Source organism: Enhydra lutris, unplaced genomic scaffold (assembly GCF_002288905.1).
Source record: "Enhydra lutris kenyoni isolate GAN:26980312 unplaced genomic scaffold, ASM228890v2 scaffoldscaffold17, whole genome shotgun sequence".
In the NCBI taxonomy this organism is placed as follows: Eukaryota; Metazoa; Chordata; class Mammalia; order Carnivora; family Mustelidae; genus Enhydra; species Enhydra lutris.
The window spans coordinates 24,045,880-24,069,571 of NW_019154101.1; the positions used below are offsets into that span (position 1 = coordinate 24,045,880).

A 23,692-nucleotide genomic window follows, 5' to 3' on the forward strand; every position below is an offset into this window, starting at 1 on the left:
GAGAGAGAAAGTAACTTGCCTGGAAAGGCCCAGTCCAGCTTCCCTGGCCCTGCTTGTACTCTTGCCATGGAGTCTAAGAGAGTGTGTGAGCCAAAGCAGAACTGTGAATTCACAGGACGTGTCTATCAGACATGAGAAGGCAGGCAGGCTAGTAAAAGATAAGGCTAGAAACTTGAGTGGGGTAGGGTGATGTGAAGGACAACCTTGAAAGCTAGACAGAGGAATCTTGAGTTTACCTTGTAGTAATGGGAGTTTTAATAAGGAAGATACTGACTGGATATTTTCCTTAGTCCCCCCTTACCCATGGTTTCATTTACCCATAGTCAGCAATGGCTCATAAGCAGATGATCCTCCTTCTGACTTACCATCAGGTCAGTAGTAGCCTCATGTATGCCACAGTGCCTCACTATGTAAGCATTTCATCATCTCACATCATCACAAGAGGGGTGCATATAGTCCAGTAACATATTTTGAGAGAGGGAGAAAGTATATTCACATGATTTTTATTATAGCATATCTTTATAATTGTTCTATTTTATCATTGTCAATCTCTTATGGGTCTAATTTATGAATTAAACTTTATCCTAGGCTCATATGTATAAGAAAAAACCAGTATATCAGGGTTCAATAAGATCAGTTTCAGGCCTCTACTGGGGGTCCTGGAACATAACCCTCCATGGATGAGGGGGAACTGCTATACATGGGAGGATTACAAAGAAAGGAAATTGAACTAGAAAAGCAAATACTTCAGTAGGACATAAACAATTTTGAAAATACTACCTAAGCACCAGATGAAGTAGTGAAAGGCCCTCATGGAAGAACTTTTCATCTGTGACCATCACCTGAGCCAAGAGATACAGTCTTCTACTCCTGAGCACTGGCTGAGTGTTGGTCAAAACCACCTTGATTTTCCTTCCATTCCAGTCTTCCTTGAATCTGGGTTTGTGTCCTTCTTTTATAATTTACTTAATACCTGGGTGCTTGGGATCCTATCTTAATATTTTAAAAATAGTAAGCAAGTTATTTTACCTCCTTGTTTATTTCCTTTCTCTGTGGTGCTATCTGGTTCCAGCCTGAGATCACTGAGAACAGAGTTGAGGTTCTGAGCTCATTCCAACAAGGCAGACACTGCCCACCATGGGGCATGTGGCATGTCTCCAAAGAAGGTCATAGAAAAGACTCTGACTATTTGGGTTTGTGCTGGGTGTTCTGGGGTAGCTGTAAAGAAGCAGGGGTTTGGGCTGGATTGGGTGCTATTAGGAAGTAGGGGTAATGGATTATTCTAATGAATCTTATGGAGAAGGAGGGAAGAACACAGGTTAGCTAAGCTGTAATGACCAAAGGGGCAGTGGTCACTCAGATTCAACAGCAAATGGATCTTTGGTACCTATGAGACCATGGCTTTGTCTGTGCTTAGAGAATATTGTTGAGTGGCCTTATTTTCTTTCATAGATCCCTGTCACAGGGTGACCTTGTCTAATGTTACTGTTCTGTGACATTGACTATGTTCAACAAGGAAAATGGCCCCTCTGTGAGTGCCTGGCCAGGCCCCCTCCTCTCTTTCTTTTCTGTAAACTGTATCTCTGTTCATTGAAATGGGAGCCTTGAACAATTGGGCAGAGTTCATCTTGACTCTACCCCTTACTGGCCATGTGATCTTGTGCAGGTTTTAACTTTCTTTGAACCACAGTCTCCTCAGACACAAAACAAAATAACATTTACCTCATAGAACTGTTTTAAGAATTAAGTGTGTGTGTGTTGAGGGGGACCCTGGCACATACTAATTTCTCAGTAAATGACTGCAACTTGCATTGCTTGCCCAGATATTCTGCATAGCACTGGAGATAGATATATAGATATAGATATAGATATATATCTTTTCTAGTTGAACCGGTTTCTTTATCTTTTCTTGGAAGCCAAGAAGGCAAAATACTTTGTATATAAAGGAAAACTGTTGTGTTAAATGTGCAACCCCATGATCACTGCAAAACCATTTACTAAAATGTATATGGGATGAAATCTTTTTCAGCACCTGCTCTCACCTCAGCGGGCCCCAGAGAGACTCATTCAATTGGCAGAAGGCAATCTGAACATGCTCGTGTCGGAAATGAATGAGCTTCTGACCAGGGTAAGTTGGGAGGGCCATGAATCTCCTTACAGCAGATAGATCATGTATGTTAAGGAAAATTAGATCAAATTTCTGAAGTGCAAATCTTGTTGTTTCTAATTCCCAGTTTGGGGGAGAAGTAGATGTATTTTGACTTGATACTTCTGCCTCAAAGAAAATCCTGAAGCTCAGTAGCATCAAAAGAAGTTGTGATTCTTGGGCAGTGTCAAGGACAAGGGCTAAAAATATCAGTGACAATGTATTTTGAAAATTCTATCCAGTCACACATAAAAGTTTTTATCAGTTTTGAATTCCAACAACACTGTCTTTGACTATGTAAGGAAAAAGAAAAACAAATGAAAATACTTACAGGCGCTTTGATCTTATCACGGGATATTTGCATTTGTATAGAAATACAGTCGAAATCAGTATTCCTAACAAAAGAGGAAATCTTTATTGTGAAAATCCAAAGCATTTAAGACACTTTGAAAAGTTAGAATGTAAAGTCCCTGTTACATTTATCGGACTTTTTAAGGAATTGGGTGTTTTAAACTTTAAAAACCTGAAGAGGGTCATTTCTTTTTGCTGTTAGAGAATGAAGAAAACAACACAAAGTCCGCCATCTTGTGGCCAGAAAAATGCACGAGCAGAAACCTGGCCTGTAATTTAGGGATCCAGTTTGATTATCTAAGAGCTTTAAAGATTTGTTTTTTTTTAAGATTTTATTTATTTTATTTGACAGACAGAGATCACAAGTAGGCAGAGAGGCAGGCAGAGAGATAGAGAGAGGAAGAAGCAGGCTCGCCGCTGAGCAGAGAGCCCCATGTGGGGCTCGATCCCAGGACCCTGGGATCATGACCCAAGCTGAAGACAGAGGCTTTAACCCACTGAGCCACCCAGGTGCCCCTATCTAAGAGCTTTAAATGATGAAGAATATTGACGCTAGAATGTCCTTACATATTATATAGTTCATTTTTTTCATTTTATCAATACTTATTGGGCAGCTACCATGTTCTTGGTACTCTGGCAAAATGACAGACACTGGGAATAGAAGAATAGGAAAAACTGACACAAGCATTGCTCTCATTGATTTGATTATAGCTTAATTATTTAAACCTAGAAACAAGAGCTATTTTACTAGGAAAATCAGACCTTTATAATGTCTTAGCCTACATCTTTTTTATCTTCTCAGCAGAATCTCCCATACTGAATAAATTTTTAAAAATAGGCTTTATATATTAGAGAAGTTGAAGGTTACAAGGAAAGTTGATTGGAAAGTACAGATGGTTCCCATATAGGCCCTAACCCTACATATACATAGCTTCCCCATTATTAACACCCTCGCCCCACAGTGGTACGCTTATTACAATAAAGCTACACTGACAATCCTTGTCATTCAAAGTTCATAGTGTACTTTTTGGTTCATTCATGGTGTTGTACATTCTATAGGTTTTGAGAAATGTTTACTGACATGTGTACACCATTATAGTATCATACAGAGTAGTTTCACTGCCCTAAAAATGCTCCATGCTCCACCTACTCAAATCTCTCTCCTCTCAAACCCCTGGCAAAGTGATCTTTTTATGGTCTCTATAGTTTTGCCTTTTCCAAAGTACCACATAGTTGGAATCATACAGTAGGTAGCCTTTTCTCATGGGCTTCTTATACTTGGTAATATCCATTTAAGTTTCCTCTATATCTTTTCATGGCTTGATTACTCATTTCTTTTTTAGTACTGACTGATATTTTCTGTTGTCTGATTGTACCACAGTTTATTTATCCATTCATCTGCTAAAGGACACCCTGGTTGCTTCCAAGTTTTGGCAACATGAGTAAAGCTCCTATAAACATTTGAGTACATAAGTTTTCAATTCATTTTTGTAAGTAACAAGGAGCTCAATCAGTGAATCATAAAGTAAAAGCATGTTTCATTTTGTAAGAAATCACCAGACTGTCCTCCAAAGTGGCAGTGCCATTTTGCTTCCCACCAGCAATGAATACGAATTCCAATTGCTCCACAACCTCACTAGCATTTGGTGTTGTCACTGTTTTGAATTTTTGCCATTCTGTTAGGTGTGTAGTTGTAGCTCTTTGTTTTAATTTATAGTTCTCTAATATATGATACCGAACATCTTCTTATATGCTTATTTGCCATCATATGTGTATCATCTTTGGTGAGATGTCTGTTCAGGTCTTGCTATGGACTGAGTGTTTATGTCCCCTCCAAAATTCCTGTGTTGTAATTCTAACTGCTAGGGTGATGATAATGGGAGGTGTGGCCTTTGAGAGGTGATTGAGTCATGAATATGGAACCCTCATGAATGGAATTAGTGCCTTTACAAAAGGAACCCCTATGGAAAAAAAGGTTCTTTTCTGCCTCCTTACCTTATGAGGACACAGTGAAAAATGATACTAGGAAGTGAGTTCTCACCAGAAATCAAACCCACGGGGGACTTGATCAAGTTCAGTTTCCAGAACTATGAGAAATAAACTTTAGTTGTTATAAGCCACCTAATGTATAATATTTGGTTATGGCAGCCCAGATGGACTAAGACAAGTATTTTCTCATTTCCTTTTTATTTGCATTGTTTGTTTTCTTATTTCTTATTTCTTATTATTTAGCTTTATTTATTTAGCTTTAAGAGGTCTTTGTCTATTTTGGATCATAGCCCTTTATCAGATATGTCCTTCACAAATATTTTTCCCCAGTCAGTGGCTTGCTTTCTCATTCTCTCTCATATCTCTCACAGTGCAGAAGTTTTTAATTTTAATGAAGTCCAGTTTATCAATTGTTTCTTTCATGTATAAAAAACTTTGGTGTTATATCTAAAAGTTGTCACCATATTTAAGGTCATATAGATTTTCTTCTATGTTATCTTCTAGGTGTTTTATAGTTTTGTATTTAATATTTAGGTCCAGCATCCAATTTCAGTTAATTTCAATACTATTTTTTAAATAAATTTGTTATTTTAATATTGTTTTAGATTTACAGAAAAGTTTTAAAGGTAATATAGAGATTTCCTCTATACTCCATACTCAGTTTCCCGTACTATTAATTTCGTGGTACAGTATATCTGTCACAACTAATGAACTAGTATTGATCCATTATTATTAACTAAAAACTGTACTTTATTCAGATTTCTTCAGTTTTCACTTAACATCTTTGTATTATTCCAGAATCTCATTCCAGGACACTGCATTACATTTAGTCATCATGTCTTTTAGGCTATGGACTGAGATTTAGACTTCCTTGTTTTTGACGATTTGGTAGTTTTGACCAGCTCATGTATTTTGTAGGATGCCCCTCATTGGGGTTTGTCTCATGTTTTTGTGATAAGTATAGAGTTATGGGTTTTTGTGGGAAAGGCTAAAGAGGGTAAAGTATCATTTTTATCATTTTATCATTTTTATTACATCAAATTAAGAACCCATGTAATCAGTGTGTCTTATTATCTTGACTACCTGCTAAGGTAATGTTTATCAGATTTGTTTACTGTAAATTTACCCTTTTTCTAAGACCATTTTTATTTGTGCATCCTTCAGATTTTATAACACAAAAGCCTAGAAATAAGAATACTGAAAGCAAAGATCTCTTCAATGAAGTGAGGATGAAGAGGAAATGAAAATCCTCATTTATTAATTAAACTTGTCTCTATCACATTTATAATTAGAAACATAACTATCATGGAAACTTTAAATACTCAAGTCAACATGATCAGTTCTTCCCCTGTGGTCAAGCTGCATGAAAATCAAAAGGTGAATTGATACATATGGAATCATCACTAGAAGGCTACATTACTGAAATATCCAATAGTATTATCCTGAGACCACCAGTACCTTTATCTCATGGCCATGAATGATCCAGCATTGGATGTGGTAGCCATGACTTTCATGGCTACATTAGAGGAGACAGTGCCTTAAATTAGGAGCCCATTTAGGAATTACTTGGGGCCAGGTCTCACTTCCAAAGGGTGTGATGTAATTGTTCTGAGGGGGACAGTAAGTGCACTGGGATTTTCAAGAGCTCCTCCAATGATTCTGATGTCAGCCAAGGTTGAAAACTGTGAGCTTATACTCACCTGATAATTTCAGCTACCATTCTGCAGGAGAGTTCTTTCACTGGTACAGCCAGTCTTTTTTTTTATTATTAGTTCTTTTTATTAACATATATTATTTGCCCCAGGGGTACAGGTCTGTGAATCGCGAGGTTTACACACTTCACAGCACTCACCATATCACTTACTCTCCCCAATGTCCATAACCCAACCACCCTCTCCCTACCTGCTTCCCCCAGCAACCCTCAGTTTGTTTTGTGAGATTAAAAGTCTCTTATGGGGGCACCTGGGTGGCTCAGTGGGTTAAGCCGCTGCCTTCAGCTCAGGTCATGATCCCAGGTCCTGGGTTCAAGCCCCGCATGGGGCTTTCTGCTCAGCAGGGAGCCTGCTTCCTCCTCTCTCTCTGCCTGCCTCTCTGCCTGCTTGTGATTTCTCTCTGTCAAAATAAATAAACAAAATCTTTAAAAAAAAATAAAATAAAATAAAATAAATAAAAAAAAATAAAAGTCTCTTATGGTTTTTCTCCCTCCCAATCCCATCTTGTTTCATTTTTTTCCTTCCCTACCCCCCAACTCCCTCACCTTGCCTCTCAAATTCCTCATATCAGAGAGATCATATGATAATTGTCTTTCTCTGATTTACTTTTTTACTAAGCATAATACCCTCTAGTTCCATCCACGTCGTTGCAAATGGCAAGATTTCATTTCTTTTGATGGTTGCATAGTATTCCATTGTATATATGTACCACTGCTTCTTTATCCATTCATCTGTTGATGGACATCTTGGTTCTTTCCATAGTTTGACTATTGTGGACATTGCTGCTATAAACATTCAGGTGCACGTGTCCCTTCAGATCACTACTTTTGTATCTTTAGGGTAAATACCCAGTAGTGCGATTGCTGGGTTGTAGAGTAGCTCTATTTTCAACTTTTTGAGGAACCTCCATGCTGTTTTCCAGAGTGGCTGTATTCCCACCAACAGTGTAGGAGGGTTCCCCTTTCTTCCCATCTTCTCCAACATCTGTCATTTCCTGACTTGTTAATTTAGCCATTCTGACTGGTGTGAGATGGAATCTCATTGTGGTTTTAATTTGTATTTTTCTGATGCCGACTGATGTTGAGCACTTTTTATGTGTCTGTTGGCCATCTGGATGTCTTTGCAGAAATGTCCGTTCATGTCCTTAGCCCATTTCTTGATTGGATTATTTGTTCTTTGGGTGTTGAGTTTGCTAAGTTCTTTATAGATTTTGGACACTAGCCCTTTATCTGATATGTCGTTTGAAAATATCTTCTCCCATTCTGTCAGTTGTCTTTTGATTTTGTTGACTGTTTCCTTTGCTGTGCAAAAGCTTTTGATCTTGATGAAATCCCAATAGTTCATTTTTGCCCTTGCTTCTCTTGCCTTAGGCAATATGTCTAAGAAGAAGTTGCTGCAGCTGAGGTCGAAGAGGTTGCTGCCTGTGTTCTTCTCGAAGATTTTCATGAATTCCTGTTTCACATTGATGTCTTTCATCCATTTGGAATCTATTTTTGTGTGTGGTATAAGGAAATGGTCCAGTTTCATTCTTTTCCATGTGGCTGTCCAATTTTTCCAACATCATTTCTTGAAGACACTGTTTTTTGTTTTTTGTTTTTTTTCCATTGGACATTCTTTCCTGCTTTGTCAAAGATTAGTTGACCATACAGTTGAGGGTCTATTTCTGAGCTCTCTATTCTGTTCCATTAATCTGTGTGTCTCTTTTTGTGCCAGTACCATACTCTCTTGATGACAGCTTTGTAATAGAGCTTGAAGTCTGGAATTGTGATGCCACCAACTTTGGCTTTCTTTTTCAACATTCCTCTGGCTATTTGAGGTCTTTTCTAGTTCCACATAAATTTTAGGGTTTTTTTTCCATTTCTTTGGGGGGAAAATGGTGGTATTTTGATAGGGATTTTATTAAATGTGTAGATTGCTTTAGGTAGCGTAGACATTTTCACAATATTTGTTCTTCCAATCCATGAGTATGGAACGTTTTCCATTTCTTTGTGTCTTAATTTCTTTCATGAGTACTTTATAGTTTTCTGAGTACGGATTCTTTGCCTCTTTGGTTAGGTTTATACCTAGGTATCTTGTGGTTTTTTGTGCAGTTGTAAATGGGATTGACTCCTTAATTTCTCTTTCCTCTGTCTTGTTGTTGGTGTAAAGAAATGCAACTGATTTCTGTTGCATTAATTTTATATCCTGACACTTTACTGAATTCCTGTATAAGTTCTAGCAGTTTTGGAGTAGAGTCTTTTGAGTTTTCCACATAAAGTATCATATCATCTACAAAGAATAGTAGTTTGACTTCTTCTTTGTCGATTTGAATGCCTTTTATTTCTTTTTGTTGTCTGATTGCCAAGGCTAGGACGTCTAGTATCATTTTGAATAGCACTGATGATAGTGGACATCCCTGCTGTGTCCCTGACCTTAGGGGAATAGCTTTCAGTTTCCCCCCATTGAGAACAATATTTGCTGTGGGTTTTTCATAGATGGCTTTGATGATATTGAGGTATGTACCCTCTATCCCTACACTTTGAAGAGTTTTGATCAAGAAATTATGCTGTACTTTGTCAAGTGCTTTTACAGCATCTGTTGAGAGTATCATATGGTTCTTGTTCTTTCTTTTACTAATGTATTGTATCACATTCACTGATTTGCAGATGTTGAACCAACCTTGCAGCCTTCCTTGCAGGAATAAAGCATTCCTTGCAGGAATAAATCTCACTTGGTCATGGTGAATAATCCTTTTAATGTACTGTTGGATCCTATTGGCTAGAATTTTGGTGAGAATTTTCACATCCATGTTCATCAAGGATATTGGTCTGTAATTCTCCTTTTTTGGTGGGTTCTTTTTCTGATTTGGGGATCAAGATAATGCTGGTCTCAAAAAATGAGTTTGGAAGTTTTCCTTCCATTTCTATTTTTTGGAACAGTTTCAGAAGAATAGGTATCAATTCTTCTTTAAAAGTTTGGTAAATTCCCCTGGAAAGTCATCTGGCCCTGGGCTCTTGTTTGTTGGGAGATTTTTGATGACTGCTTCAATCTCCTTACTGGTTATGGCTCTATTCAGGTTTTCTATTTCTTCCTGGTTCAGTTGTCGTAGTTTATATTCCTCTAGGAATGCATCCATTTCTTCCAGATTGTCAAATTTGCTGGCATATCGTTGCTCATAATGTGTTCTTATAATTGTTTGTATTTCTTTGGTGTTGGTTGTGATCTCTCCTCTTTCATTTATGATTTTATTTATTTGGGTTCTTTCTCTTTTCTTTTTGATAAGTCTGGCCAGGGGTTTATCAATCTTATTAATTCTTTCAAAGAACCAGCTCCTAGTTTAGTTAATTTGTTCTACTGTTCTTTTGGTTTCTATTTCATTGATTTCTGCTCTGATCTTTATGATTTCTCTTCTGCTGGGTTTAGGCTTTCTTTACTGTTCTTTCTCCAGCTCCTTTAGGTGTAGGGTTAGGTTGTGTACTTGAGACCTTTCTTGTTTCTTGAGAAAGGCTTGCATCACTATATACTTTCCTCTCAGGACTGTCTTTGCTGTGTCCCAAAGATTTTGAACGGTTGTGTTTTCATTTTCACTTGTTTCCATGAATTTTTTCAATTCTTCTTTAATTTCTTGGTTGACTCGTTCATTCTTTAGTAGGATGCTTTTTAGCCTCCATGTATTTGAATTCTTTCCAACTTTCCTCTTGTGATTGAGTTCTAGCTTCAGAGTATTGTGGTCTGAAAATATGCAAGGAATGATCCCAATCTTTTGGTACCTGTTGAGACCTGATTTATGACCCAGGGTGTGATCTATTCTGGAAAATGTTCCACATGCACTAGAGAAGAATATGTATTCTGTTGCTTTGGGATGGAATATTCTGAATATATCTGTGATATCCATCTGGTCCAGTGTGTCATTTAAAGCCCTTATTTCCTTGTTGCTCTTTTGATTGGATGATGTGTCCATTTCAATGAGGGGGTTAGAGTACCCTACTATTACTGTATTATTGTCGATGTATTTCTTTGATTTTGTTATTAATTGGTTTATATAATTGGCTGTTCCCATGTTAGGGGCATAGATATTTGAAATTGTTAGATCTTTTTGTTGGACAGACCCTTTAATCATGATATAGTGTCCTTCCTCTTCTCTTATAGTCTTTGGCTTAAAGTCTAATTTATCTGATATAAGGATTGCCACCCCAGCTTTCTTTTGATGTCCGTTAACATGATAAATTGTTTTCCACCCCCTCACTTTAAATCTGGAGGTGTCATTTGGTCTAAAATGAGTTTCTTGTAGACAGCATATCAATGGGTCTTGTTTTGGTTTTGGTGTTTTTTTTTTTTTTTTTAATCCATTCTGATATCCTGTGTCTTCTGACTGGGGCATTTAGCCCATTAACATTCAGGGTAACTATTGAGAGATATGAATTTAGTGCCATTGTATCCCGTAAGGTGACTATTACTGTATATTGTCTCTGTTCCTTTCTGATGTACTACTTTTAGGCTCTCTCTTTGCTTAGAGGACCCCTTTCAGTATTTCCTGTAGAGCTGGTTTGGTGTTTGCAAATTCTTTTAATTTTTGTTTGTCCTGGAAGCTCTTTATCTCTCCTTCTATTTTCAATGACAGCCTAGCTGGATGTGTTCTTGGCTGCATATTTTTCTCATTTAATGCTTTGAATATATCCTGACAGTTCTTTCTGGCCTGCCAGGTCTCTATGGATAAGTCTGCTGCCAATCTAACATTTCTACCATTGTATGTTACAGACTTCTTGTCCTGAGCTGCTTTCAGGATTTTCTCTTTGTCACTACAACTTGTAAATTTTACTATTAGATGACAGGGTGTGGACCTATTTTTATTGATTTTGAGGGCAATTCTCTGTGCCTCCTGGATTTTGATGTGTGTTCCCTTTACTGTATTAGGGAAATTCTCTGCTATAATTTGCTCCAATATGCCTTCGGCCCTCTCTCTCTTTCTTCGTCTGGTATCCCAATTATTCTAATATTGTTTCATCTTACGGTCTCACTTACCTCTTGAATTCTTCCCTCGTGGTCCAGTAGCTGTTTGTCTCTCTTTTGCTCAGCTTCTTTATTCTCTGTCATTTGGTCTTCTATATCACTAATTCTCTCTTCTGCCTCATTTATCCTAGCAGTAAGAGCCTCCATTTTTTATTGCCCCTCATTAATAGCTTTTTAAATTTCAATTGGTTAGATTTTAGTTCTTTTATTTCTCCAGAAAGGGATTTTATTTCTCCAGAATGTGTTTCCCTAATATCTTCCATGCCTTTTTCGAGCCCAGCTAACACCTTGATAATTGTCATTTTGAACTCTAATTCTGACATTACCAATGTCCATATTGATTAGGTCCCTAGCCATCAGTACTGCCTATTGTTTTTTTGTTGTTGTTTGTTTGTTTGTTTGTTTGTTTTTGTTTTTGTTTTTGGTGAGTTTTTCTGCCTTGTCATTTTATCCAGATAAGATTATATGCGCAGGAAAATAAAATACTAAAAGGCTGGCAAAGACTCCAGAAAAATGTATGCTAACTAAATCAGAAGAGACCCAAAACTGGGGAGAGAAGAAAGGGGGAAAAAGAAATAAAAATTTAAAAAATTTTAAAAAGCATATATATACTTTTTAATGATTTTGGGTGTGTTCTGGTCTCTTAGAAGAAACTACCTCCCAAAATATTAAAGAAAGAAAAACATATATATATACAAAAATAAGGGTAAACATAATGAAGGAATGGATTATGACTGTAAATATGAAAATTTCAAAAAAAATTTTTTAAAGGAAGGGATAAGTTGGTTGGAAAAAGAAAAAACAAGAGAGAAGAGAATGTGAGCAGGCTGGAGACTAGAACAAAGCCATGTTCTAGATTTATGGTCTATTTTGATCTATTAGAAGAAATTGTATACCAAAATTTTAAAGAAAAAAATCTATATGTATACAAAATATAAGGTTAAATATAATGAAGGGAAAAATATGGCTATAACAATGAAGATTTAGAAAGATTTTTTTTAAAGTCATTGTTAAGTTAAACTAGTTTAAAAAAATTAAAAGAGGAAAGAAGAAAAGTCAAAAAAATAGAATGAGGGGGCACCTGGGTGGCTCAGTGGGTTAGGCCTCTGCCTTCGGCTCAGGTCATGATCTCAGGGTCCTGGGATCGAGCCCCGCATCAGGCTCTCTGCTCAGCGGGGAGCCTGCTTCCCCCTCTCTCTCTGCCTGCCTCTCTGCCTGCTTGTGATCTTTCTCTCTGTCAAATAAATAAATAAAATCTTTTAAAAAAAATAAAATGAGAAAAAATAAAATTAAAAATTAACTTTGCAAGACTAAAGGATCATGGGAAAAAGTCATGAATTCTATGCATTGCTTTCCCTTAGCTCTGGAGTTCTGTTCTCGTTGATCGGTGAACTTGGTCTTGGCTGGATGTTCTTGCTGATCTTCTGGGGAAGGAGACTGTTGCCATGAGTCTCAAATGTCTTTGCCCAAGGCAGAATGCACCACCCTTGCCAGGGGCCAGGCTAAAGCAATCTGCTCGGGTTCACTCGTGCAAGCTTTTGTTCCCTGAATGCTTTCTGTAGACCTCTAGAGAACAGGAATGAAAATGGCAGCTTCCCAGTCTCCAGCCTGGAGGAGCCAAGAGCTTGTGGCCCTACTTCTCAGTGTGCCATCAGAGAAAAGCAGTCAATCCCTCCCATCTCCCTGGTCTCCGGCTGCACTCCAAGCTCACTCAGCCTGTGACTGAGAATTTCTATTTCTGGCGCACAGCCCTGTTTGGAGTCTCCAAACCCAGCAGATTGCTGCCACACACTCCTGCACCACTCCTCCCAGAGAAGGAAGGAGGGGGTCTCTCTGATCTGCCACTTATGGGGTCCCTGCTCAAAGAACAGTGGCCTGACTGTGCCTTGGATCTGGTTTAAGGTAACCCCAATCTGAGAGCTCCATCTCTGTAGTCAGCTTCCCTGCTCCAATACCGGGGTGTTCTGCCACACTCATACACCCCCAATCCTTCTGCATCCCTGCGGGACCTGAGACCATGCTCTCCCCACAAGGGTTCCACCCCCACTTAGCCTCTGGAGCAATGTCCCTCAGTGGCGCAGATTTCTAAAAGTTCCGATTTTGTGCCCCACTGCTCCACTGCATGCCAGGAGCCGGCCCCTCCTCCTCCCCACTGTCTATCTTCCCATCGTTTTGGATTCACTTCTCCGCATGTTCTACCTTCCAGAAAGTCGTCAGTTTTCTGTTCATAGAATTCCTGCTCTTCTTCTCTTCTATCTCCTGTTGAGTTTTCAGATGTTCAGAATGGTTTGATAACTATCTAACTGAACTCCTGGGACCTGATGTCATTTCAGTCTGCTACTCCTCTGCCATGTTGCCTCCTTCTGCATAAAACTTTTTTTCACAAAGTGTTATGAATAGTTGTGAAAGCACTCTTTTATTGGGGAAATCATCTTTTAAAATAGCTTAGAATATGTCCTGATCCTTGAAGAGCTTTATGACTTCTGAATAATTAAAACATTATGTTTTGGTAGTTGAATAGACTGAACCTTGGTCCAGCTAATGGTAGAATGCAGGGAGACCAGCCAGTCTTTTTGATACACTTTCTTTTCTTCTTTGTTTGTTAACTATTTGCTTTATGAATAATACATTCGTTAGATTTGTTAAAGCATTTGGTTGAGTCTCATCCTACATAGCTGGTGAAGGAGCTTGCCCTTTCTCCTACAAGTGCTTTTATATTTTATGCTCATTTTTTTCTTAGAGCAATCTAGTTCTCTAATACTGTGATAAAGAGAATCATATTTCTCCCCATACTAACACTTAACATGCATTTTGTATAATTTATAGTGCAAATATTACATAGGCAAAATATTACATAATCACATATCTCTTTCAGTGTATTTTGATTTATTGCCATCTGATTTCCCTCTTGAAATGTAAGTTTTTTGAACATAGGAATTAAATTCAGCATATTTGAACTGTGGGTAACTACTGAGATGCTTTTTGATGCCAGCTCCACATACCTCCATAGCTACTGTTCTTAGTTCTCTCTTCTGTTTCACAGCCAAAGTTTTTGAAAGCCTTGGAGACAGTTCTGCATTCACTTCTCACTCCACTGCAATTTAAATTTCCTCTCCAAGCTTGCTACTAAAGCTATTTCTAGATGATAACCAATGACAAGTTGGTCATTAAATCCAGTGAAAACTTTAATTTACTTGAACCCACTTTAGCAATTGTCATTTTTGACCCTTCCTTCCTTCTTGACCTATTCTCCTCTAGTTTACTCTTAATTCTCTTTTTATTCTCAGGCTCTTACTCTGCCCATCCCTTAAGAGTTGGTTTTCTTGGGGTGCAGTCATCAATCTACATCTTTTCTCACTTGTAAATTCTTTCTTTGGGCTTTAATTGCCATGTATATGCTGATGATTCAAAAATCCATATTTTCTTTTTTTAATATTTTATTTATTTATTTGACACAGAGAGAGATCGCAAGTAGGCAGAGTGGCAGGTAGAGACGGGGGGGGGGGAAGCAGGTTCCCTGCTGAGCAGGGAGCCCGAATGTAGGGCTCGATCCCAGTACCCTGAAACCATGACCTGAGCTGAAAGCAGAGGCTTAACCCACCGAGACACCCAGGTGCCCCCAAAATCCATATTTTCAAGACAGACTTTATTCTGCTTCAGTCCCAAAAACCTAGCTGCTGATTGGACATCTCAAATTAAACTCATCATCTTCCTCTTAAAACCCATACTTTCTCCTGTTTAGAGCATCTCAGTAATTTGTCCTCCAATATGTAGCCAATTCTCCACCCCCAAAATTAATAAGTTACCTTTTACTCTACATTCATTTTCAACCAAATCCAGTTCAGTTTCCTTGTATGATCTCTCTCTCTAAGCCATCTCCAACTCCAACCAATTATTAATCATATGACAGAGTAAATTCTCCAAATCATGGATCTCATCATGTCACTCTCCTTCAGATTCTACAACAGCTCTCCATTTTGTTTAGTATGATATATGATGCTCTTCCATTGTGATCTGATTCTTGCTTAACTGCCCAACTTCATCCTTCCCCATATTACAACCTGGTTATCTGGACCCTGATGCATTTAACATATAAGCCAGAAATCTAGAAATTTTCCTTGGTCCTTTATCTTCCTCATGGGCCTTCCATTTATTCAACCCATTACCAAATGCAGGGGATTGCTCTTCTTGTACAGATCTCCTCTCCACTACCCACCTCTCATTCCATCTCCATAATCTTTAGTTTTGAAATGACCACAGTGGCTTTCTAGCTACTACTTCTGCTTTTACTCTTGTTCTCCTTCCACTCTGTTCTCTACAATGTAGCCAAAATACACTTTTGCTATTCCAGATTTGAAGATGTCACCTGAGTGCTTAAACTCATCCTCCCAACTTTTCATTGCTCTTAGGTTAAAGCCTCAAATCCTCTTGCTGGCTGCATCTCCTACCACCTGTGCTTCTGGCCATCTGCATTCCAGCCATACTGCCCTTCAGTTACCTCATCCCACCACAGCCTTTCCACATGTTTTTTTAACCTTTGAAGTAAATCACCTTCTCCTGTATCTTGTTAACTTCTATTCATTCCAGTTCACCTTTCAAACCTCAGCTTATGGAAACCTGTCCTATGAGAGACATTTTAGGTGTTTTACACTACTGTCTTATACTACTTTACTTTTTCTTCAGTTTGTAATTATAAATTTATTTTCATGATCACTCAACAAATACTTCTCTACTCTATCAGACTATAGGCTTAAAAAGCGCAGGAGGTATGTCCTTTAATTTTTTTTTCTCACCACAGTATCACTGATGTCATGCACAAAGTAGTTCAGTAATTTGTTTAATTAATTAACTTTGAATAATTTAATAGCATTTGAACAACTAGATGACAAATAGAAAAACTCAAAATAAGCATTGATTTTTTTAATGTCTCAAAAATACACTAAAATCAGGCATGTATTTATAATTATATTCAGTTGGATGTTTTATTTCCTTTGATAAACATCTCCTAAATGTTTATCCATAAGATAAGAATAATATGTAATAAACTGAACTATATAAAATATCAGAATTCAGCTTTATTTTCGTTGTCTTTTACTGCCTATTTAAAATCAAATTTAAATCAAATTATTTTGGAAATGATGAACTACTTTTTAAATGACTTAAGTGCCAACAATATTGTATGTTTACCTTATTTATAGTGTTAAGAAGTTTAAGTTGTCAGCAATGCTTTTTATTTCTGCTATTATATTTTAAAAGAGAGAGAAAGAGAATATCAAGCACATCATACTTGTTCAGTTTGGAACTCTTAAAACTGACACCTGAACTATTTAGGGAGAAATTGTATAGAAGTCACTTATTACCATTCCAGAGAGCCACCTGGCTTCTCCCTATCGCTTTCTTTGTGTATTGCCTAATAGCTTGCCTGAGGAGTACTTCACTGACACTTAGATATACAAAACTGGTAGTTTTTGAAGATGAGCCTTGAGAATATCATATAAATGATTAGATCTGAAATTTAATTTTAGCAGGAAGCCATATAAGTCTGCAAATGCAAAAGCGAATGGCATCTAAGCAATGTTGTCTATTCACTAGTTAGATTTGCCCCATTAAATTCTAGTTTTAACATAAAGAAAGCAGAAAATGAAAGACACTAGTAATATCTAACCAAGAAAATTATGTGCAGATTTCAAGAGGCACAGTGAGAACTGCTTGAGCTAAAGCAAGAAAGTAACAGCTACATTGTTCAGAAGTAAATTAATGCATGCCTAATGGTAATGCATGCTGTCTAATATAAATACTCCAAAAAAAAAAGGAAAAAGAAAAATAGAAGGAAAAAATACCTAGCTTAGTGAACTTGAATTTAAAAAAAGATAATCAAAGGTAAAAGAGATACACAAGGTACTGGCTAAGGCATCAGTTAGAAAGAAACACTGAAAAGATTGTAGAACTGAGGTAAGAGGATTTAAAAATAAGAAAATCAAAGATAGAGAATGAACGGAAGATTGTACAACATAGGATAAATGAGAAGACATTTGTCAAATACTCAAAGGACAAGATAATAGTGAACAGGAGGGAATATGACTAAGGGATAGAATGGCAATTTAATAAGATGCAAGAAGAGCCAAACTGAATCAGACAGAGAGCACCTATCATGTAGTAGTTAGCATTCATCTGTAACATTATCAATAGCCTGTCCTGGGTGAAACTGATTGTCATGAATTTCACCATGATACCGCTATCTATCACCACTCTGCGTAGGTGATAGTGCATTTGTCATAGGCTTCCTTTATGGAGTCTCTCATGGGTGGTTTTGTCAAGGGTGACTCTTCAATTTAATTACTGTGTAATAAGACATGACTTTTAAAAATGTCTGTATATGATGTTCTGCCATGGATTTTTAAAGCCTTAAGGTGAGACACTTCAAGTACTACCTGAGCTTAAGCAGTGTCCCTCCTCCCATCCAGAATGCTCAACTTTTTCATGTATTTTCCTAGTCTTTCCAGATATTAGCATAATATAAGTTAGTGCTTGAAATGGACAAAATATAAATCTGTGAGAAAATTTGTGTTTTGCCCCCAATTCCCTGGCTGTATGAGTTCAGAGGAGGCACTTACCCTCTCCATAACTACTCTTTCGTCAGTATAATAATAGGGATTATGCCCTCTGTGTATCTTTAAAGGCAGGAAGAGTAAATGAGACACAAGAGAATATTACAAGCCCTTCTGAACACACATATCAATCCAGGGTATAGTTGAGCCTGACATTATCACTCACCTTTTAGAGAGCTAATACAGAGAGTCAATGTCTTTTTTTTGCCAGGAACCTCACATTTCCTCCGCTTCTGGAGCACCGCCGAGAGGGGCGGCTCTTCTTATCTCTGCAGGGGAAGGCTACCTTCTCCCCCAGTAAGCACTGTGCTGGCCCTAAAGAGTTTTGCCTCATCCCAACCCCACCCCTGCCTGCACCACGTGCTCTTTGATGTGTGACCGCAAGTTAGTCTTTAATGACCATGAGGCCAGTGACAAGAATGTAGTGTGCTTGGGACTGAGGGTCTCGTGCCTGGCTCTCCTCCCAAACAAGCTTCCCATTAGGCTTTGAAAAACACCCAGAAACTGCCCAGCCATCCACATTCACTGGCAAGCCTAGCATCTAGCAGAAGGCCAGTTTGCATGGTATTGGGAAGGCATAGAGATTTTTTTTTTGTTTGTTTGTTTCCTCCCACAGATGTTAGAACTTCAAAGGGATTTGTAGATAATTCAATATACCAGCTAATCACTCAATATCTACTGTGCCTGGCACTCTGAGGAATGAATGAATGAATAAATAAATAAATAAATAAATAAGACCTAGCCTCAGCCCCAAGGACAGAGATAGATAGACATGGCAAAACACCAAACAAAGTAATTACTCAACATCGTCATGAATGGTGGTAATGATAGTTGTTTTTAAAAATCTAAGAAAGGGTCCTACCCAGTGGCCAGCAGACCCCGTGTGGAGCTGCCTGGTTGCACCAAGCAGGTTACCCTTCAGACCGTCCAGCAACAGGACTGACATTGACCCCAGGGAGACAATGAAGTCACCAAAGAGAAAGTTGAGTCTGAAAAGGGAGAAAGATGTCTTTCTTATAGTAGGTCAAAAATTAATTTATTCTGGCAAAGTCCTCCATGATGATACTGGTCTACAAGAATATCAAATTGATGAAGAAACCTGGAGGTGCTTATGGTGGCAACACCTAAAGCTGTCACAGCACCAGTACCAGCTACAACCCAGCCATCACATCCTGCCATGGCACCACTGTTAGCTCCTCCCTGGTGTGGGCTGTTGCTTGGGGCCCCACCCATGCCCATGCTTCAGCTCCTTCTCCCACACCTGCACCTCTCGGGACAGTGAAACAAGAAAACCCTGCAGAAAAGCCAGCAGAAGCACCAATGGCTATAAGCCCACCATCAACGGAGGGTACATCAGGAGAGTCTTCTTGGCCAAACTGTTTGAAGACACAACAGGTGTGTGTGTGTCACAGGGCAGTCTTGTAAGAACATGGTAACGAAGATCATGTCCATGGGTCATGAAAGCCAGCAAATGATTGCAGCCCTGAGAGCCTGTTCTAACTACCCTGACAGAGTAGTGGGGCCTCTTTCTATGGGAATTCTGGAGATAGACAAAGTCAGACTGTGGTTGATTCCCTCCTCAGCAGCTAGCATGGGGGCTGTCTCCTCAGTCTTCAGTGGCTGTAGCTGCAGCGACCCTATAACAAGTTCTGGAGAAGACCATTTGAATTCCTATGGATCAGCCTCAGTTTCAACAGATGAGACAAATGACTCAACAGAATCCTTCCCTGCCTCTAGCATTGCGGCAAGAGGCCAAGAACATTCTCAACTCCTGCAGCAAATTAGCCAAACCCAGGAACATTTGATTCTGGTATTAAATGGACCAGGTTAAGAAGTAGGTGGGTCAAGGAGCTGAGGGAGCCGGATGGGGGGCGACAGTAGTCGAGTTGCAGTAGGTGGAAGTGAGTCTGTGAGCTACACTCAATGAGCACCTCCAGACTAAGAAGCCACAGAAAGTTTAAAGGCACTAGGATTTCCTGAAGAACTTGTGCTACGAACATAGTTTGCTTCTGAGAAGAATGAGAACTTGGCTATCAATTTTCTTCTATACCAAAACTTTGATGAAGCTGGAAAGGGACTTTTTTTTTCTCTGATGTTTCACAGCAGGTCACCACACTGCATTTACTGGTTGTCTCCGATGACTTGGGCTCCTATGCATGATAGCTGGTATAATGTAGGAGATGGTTGGGGGTGGGGATACAAGGCAGGGGTAAATACGTACACATCTGCTGCAGTTAGCAGATGCCACAGATCTGTACAGTGTGTAAAATTCATACAAATCAAAGTCAGATTTTGCAGGTCTCTATTTCTTCTATAAAATGTGAGGAAACTTTTCCTAGGTTTCACATTTTTTTTTTTTTTAGTGTATCGAATCCAAAAATTTAGTGTAACACCCTGCTTCACATTTCTTTGACTAAACATTGATTTCAGAATGTTATGTTGGGTGCCTGGGTTGCTCAATAAGTGTCAGACTCTAGGTCTCAGCTGAGATCATGATCTTGTGGGTCGTGAGATCAAGCTTTGCATCTGGCTTTCCAATGGGCAGGGAGTCTGCTTGAGGTTCTCTTCCCCTGCTCATGTTCTCTCTCTCTCTCTCTTTCTCTCTCTCTGAAATAAATCTTAAAAAAAAAAAAAAATCTTTGCTACCTAGAATCTACAATCTCTATTTTGGAGCAACACTGGATAACAGCTTTGTGAAATTAAAAAAAAAAAAAAAACTGTTGGAGCTACTATAAACAGAAATGCCAAATTATTGATAGTTCCTGCTGCTTCAAATATGTATAAAACTAATATGTAAGAAAGCCTATTCTTTCAAGTTAAATGCGTGGGGGGGGGAGAAAAGGGGAACATCTTAAAATGAAAATACTGCTATTTGAAATTTTTTTGATCATTGAATTTGAGACCCTTCTAACATGATTGGAGGAACTGCAAAAATAGAGCTATCTTCCTGTTTACATTTTTGTTTTGTTTTGTTTTTTAGTTTGTTTTGAGGGAAAAAATTGGTAGGCCTTTAATTACTGTTTGCTTCATCGTTGTGATGCAGTGAAAGTTTTAAAATCCCCATTGCGTGTTTGCTTTGGAAGTACCCTTTTGTGAGATTTAGGACTTTGGGGCCAACAGAGAGATGCAGCATTCACGCTCCTTCCCTTCCCTCAGTGGAAATGTGTTTATCAACAAGTCACAAGTTCAAACTCCTGCCTTTCTTTAAAGCCAGAAAATGCTAATTCAGTTCAGGATTAATGCAAATGTTTCGGAAATGGGTTTCTGATGTTTGTAAATATTTTTCCTCATTAGATAAGAATGTATGACCATTGATGTCATTAGGATGATACTACTTTCAAAAAGAGAAGGAAGGCAGAAGTATAATACAGAATCTTTTATTGCAGTGGAAAGACTGGTGAAGTCTTTTGGAAGAATTGGAAGATGCAGCTGGGAAAGTTCTTTGAAAGATATATAATCACGATTTCTCATGGCATATTAAAAGAAAAATTTTAATAGGAAAGAAAGAAAAGAAAAGGGAAAAAATATAATAAATCATAAGCCAGAATAATCAAGGATGGCTTCACTGAGAAGGTTGAGTTGGAACTGACTCTTGAAGGCTGGATTAATTTTGGTTAATTGGAGAGGAGTTAAGGAACAACATTATAAACAGGGAGTGTTCATAGAAAGGCAGGCAATAAGAATGGTAATAAGGGACACCTGGGTGGCTCAGTTGGTTAAGTGTCTCCTTTCAGCTCAGGTCAGGATCCCAGGATCCTGGGATTTTGTCCCACATCAGGCTCCTTGCTCTGCTTCTCCTCTCAGCCTGCTTCTCCTCTGCCTGCTGCTCTCCCTGCTTATACCCTCTCACTCTCTTTCTCCGGCAGATAAATAAATAAAAATCTTAAAAAAGAGAGAGAATGGTAATAAGGTTGGCAAGATTCATTAGGTAATTGCTTAATCACTTATTGAACATTCATTGAATATTTTCTCTCAGGCATCACACTAGGACACTAGGAGCTGGATATAAAGTGATGAGCAAAACAGATGAAGTTCCTGCTCTCCTACAGATTACCCTTTAGTGAGGGAGATAACCAATAAATAAGAGAGTCCTAAGTAATTCTAAAATGCATGGGGCTATGACGAAAATGTTCTGTGTAAAGTCTGGAATCCTGGCTAGGTGCCCTAGAAATGACCACAGCTAGAAGGGACACTGAAGCTGAAAGATGACAGAAGACAAGGAACCAGCCATTGAAAGGACAGAAGGGAAGTTGATTCCAGGTAAAGACAGCAGGATCTGAGCCTAAGAAAGGAAGAGTTTGGCATATTTTTACAAAGTAAACAGAAGCCGAGGATGTTGATTGCATAGTGTCTTCGTGATAACTCTTCTAACTTGTTTCTTACCATGGATCATTTAGAATTCTTGACATCTTACTATTGGCGTGTTCCTATAATCAGTACCAAGTTTATTAATGATGACTCTTATATATTGTTGTATAAATTAATTAAGGAAGAAGAATTAAAGGCATGACCAGTTCATGATCATCCAGAATTTAAAAGAGGCATTGCCTCAATATACATTTATTTTAAAAAATTAAATGCTTTTGGCTATGCATCAGAATTTGTAGCCTTTGTCATGTGAATATGTAAGTTAAGATCTTTTAGTAGTATAAGATATTGATAAAGCAAGGAATAAATTTTAAGTTTAAATTATAATGCACACCATGTGTGGCAATACAGTGCTGGTAATACGTTAATAATTAAGATAATAAAAATGACCATAATGTAGATCAAATACCTTAGTATAGTCTGTGATATGTGAAAATAGGAGTGATCTTGTAGAGTACAGTCAATTCAGTCTAGATAAACATCTATAATAGCTTAGAAGGCCAATATCTTAAGCAGCTGACTTTAGTAATTTTAAAATAACATTTAAAAAGTTGTAGGTATGTGTATATGCATGTGGAGTGTATATTTAAAAAGTTACTTGACCAATTGGTTAGCACCCTCCAAATAATTTCGGATATTTACTGCAGACTGCTAAGAGAGATCTTACCCTTTCATCTTTTTATTTGTGATGGTAACACTCACAGGTTGAGAAACTAGTTGATGATGGTTGGACTCTATAGTCCACCTTTCATGTAAAAACTTGAAAGTGGTCAGGAACTAAACCTCTTACTGCCCCCTGGGAAATCACAAAAGGCAGTATAATTTCTATAGCATCTCTTACAATGTTCTGTGTTGGCCAGACATTTAGTTCTATTTTAATTTCTATCTAAAATCCACTTACGTGTAAGAAAAAAATTTAGAATCTCTGGGCATGTCTAGAAGGCAAACACTCTGTATGGGATTATAGAGAATTAATACTCTGCCAATTTGGACCTTTCTCAAATTATTTTAAGGCAGTTTGTAATTCTTTGATCCATTATCTATAGTTAGATTATCCCTATCTTTTTTAGTTAAAAAAAAAAAAAAAGAAGTCCTATTAGCATATGCACATGCATCGAGAGAGAAACTGTACACCTACTTCAAGGTGCTCTAAACCTTGTATCTTTTAAGAAACTGAATGTTACATATGCCCCTTTTATTTAACTAAATATAGCATATCTTAACTATAAACACATTAAATGGATTCCTTTGTGTTACGTGGCATCTTCAATGTGAAGGAAGGTGCAAATGTGTGGGTACATTCTTCGGGAGGTGAAGCTATTTGCGGAGTTGTTTCACTTTGTTGACCATGATGTGTGGTACTGTGAATAACAGCCGTCTTTTCCGGTGATGATGTATGGAAAGAGTTAGCCTTTATTCTTCTTTAACGTTTTCCTGGCATCCTTAGAGTGTTATAAAATAAGCATTTACTACTTAGTAGCTAAGCATTTCTCCTCTTTGTTTCCTTAATTAACGTATTGATCTAGACT

At 38.1% G+C, this 23,692-nt stretch overlaps 1 protein-coding gene across 1 annotated transcript in view; it reads left to right on the forward strand.

Annotated features, from left to right (window-relative positions):
* The window catches only part of LOC111147662 (laminin subunit alpha 2), a 502,086-nt gene that overhangs the window by 341,592 nt on the left and 136,802 nt on the right, over positions 1–23,692 (forward strand). Inside the window, exon 35 of the mRNA XM_022503866.1 lies at positions 2,030–2,128. Coding sequence (XP_022359574.1) covers positions 2,030–2,128 — 99 coding nt within the window. The remainder of the gene's footprint in view (positions 1–2,029; positions 2,129–23,692) is intronic.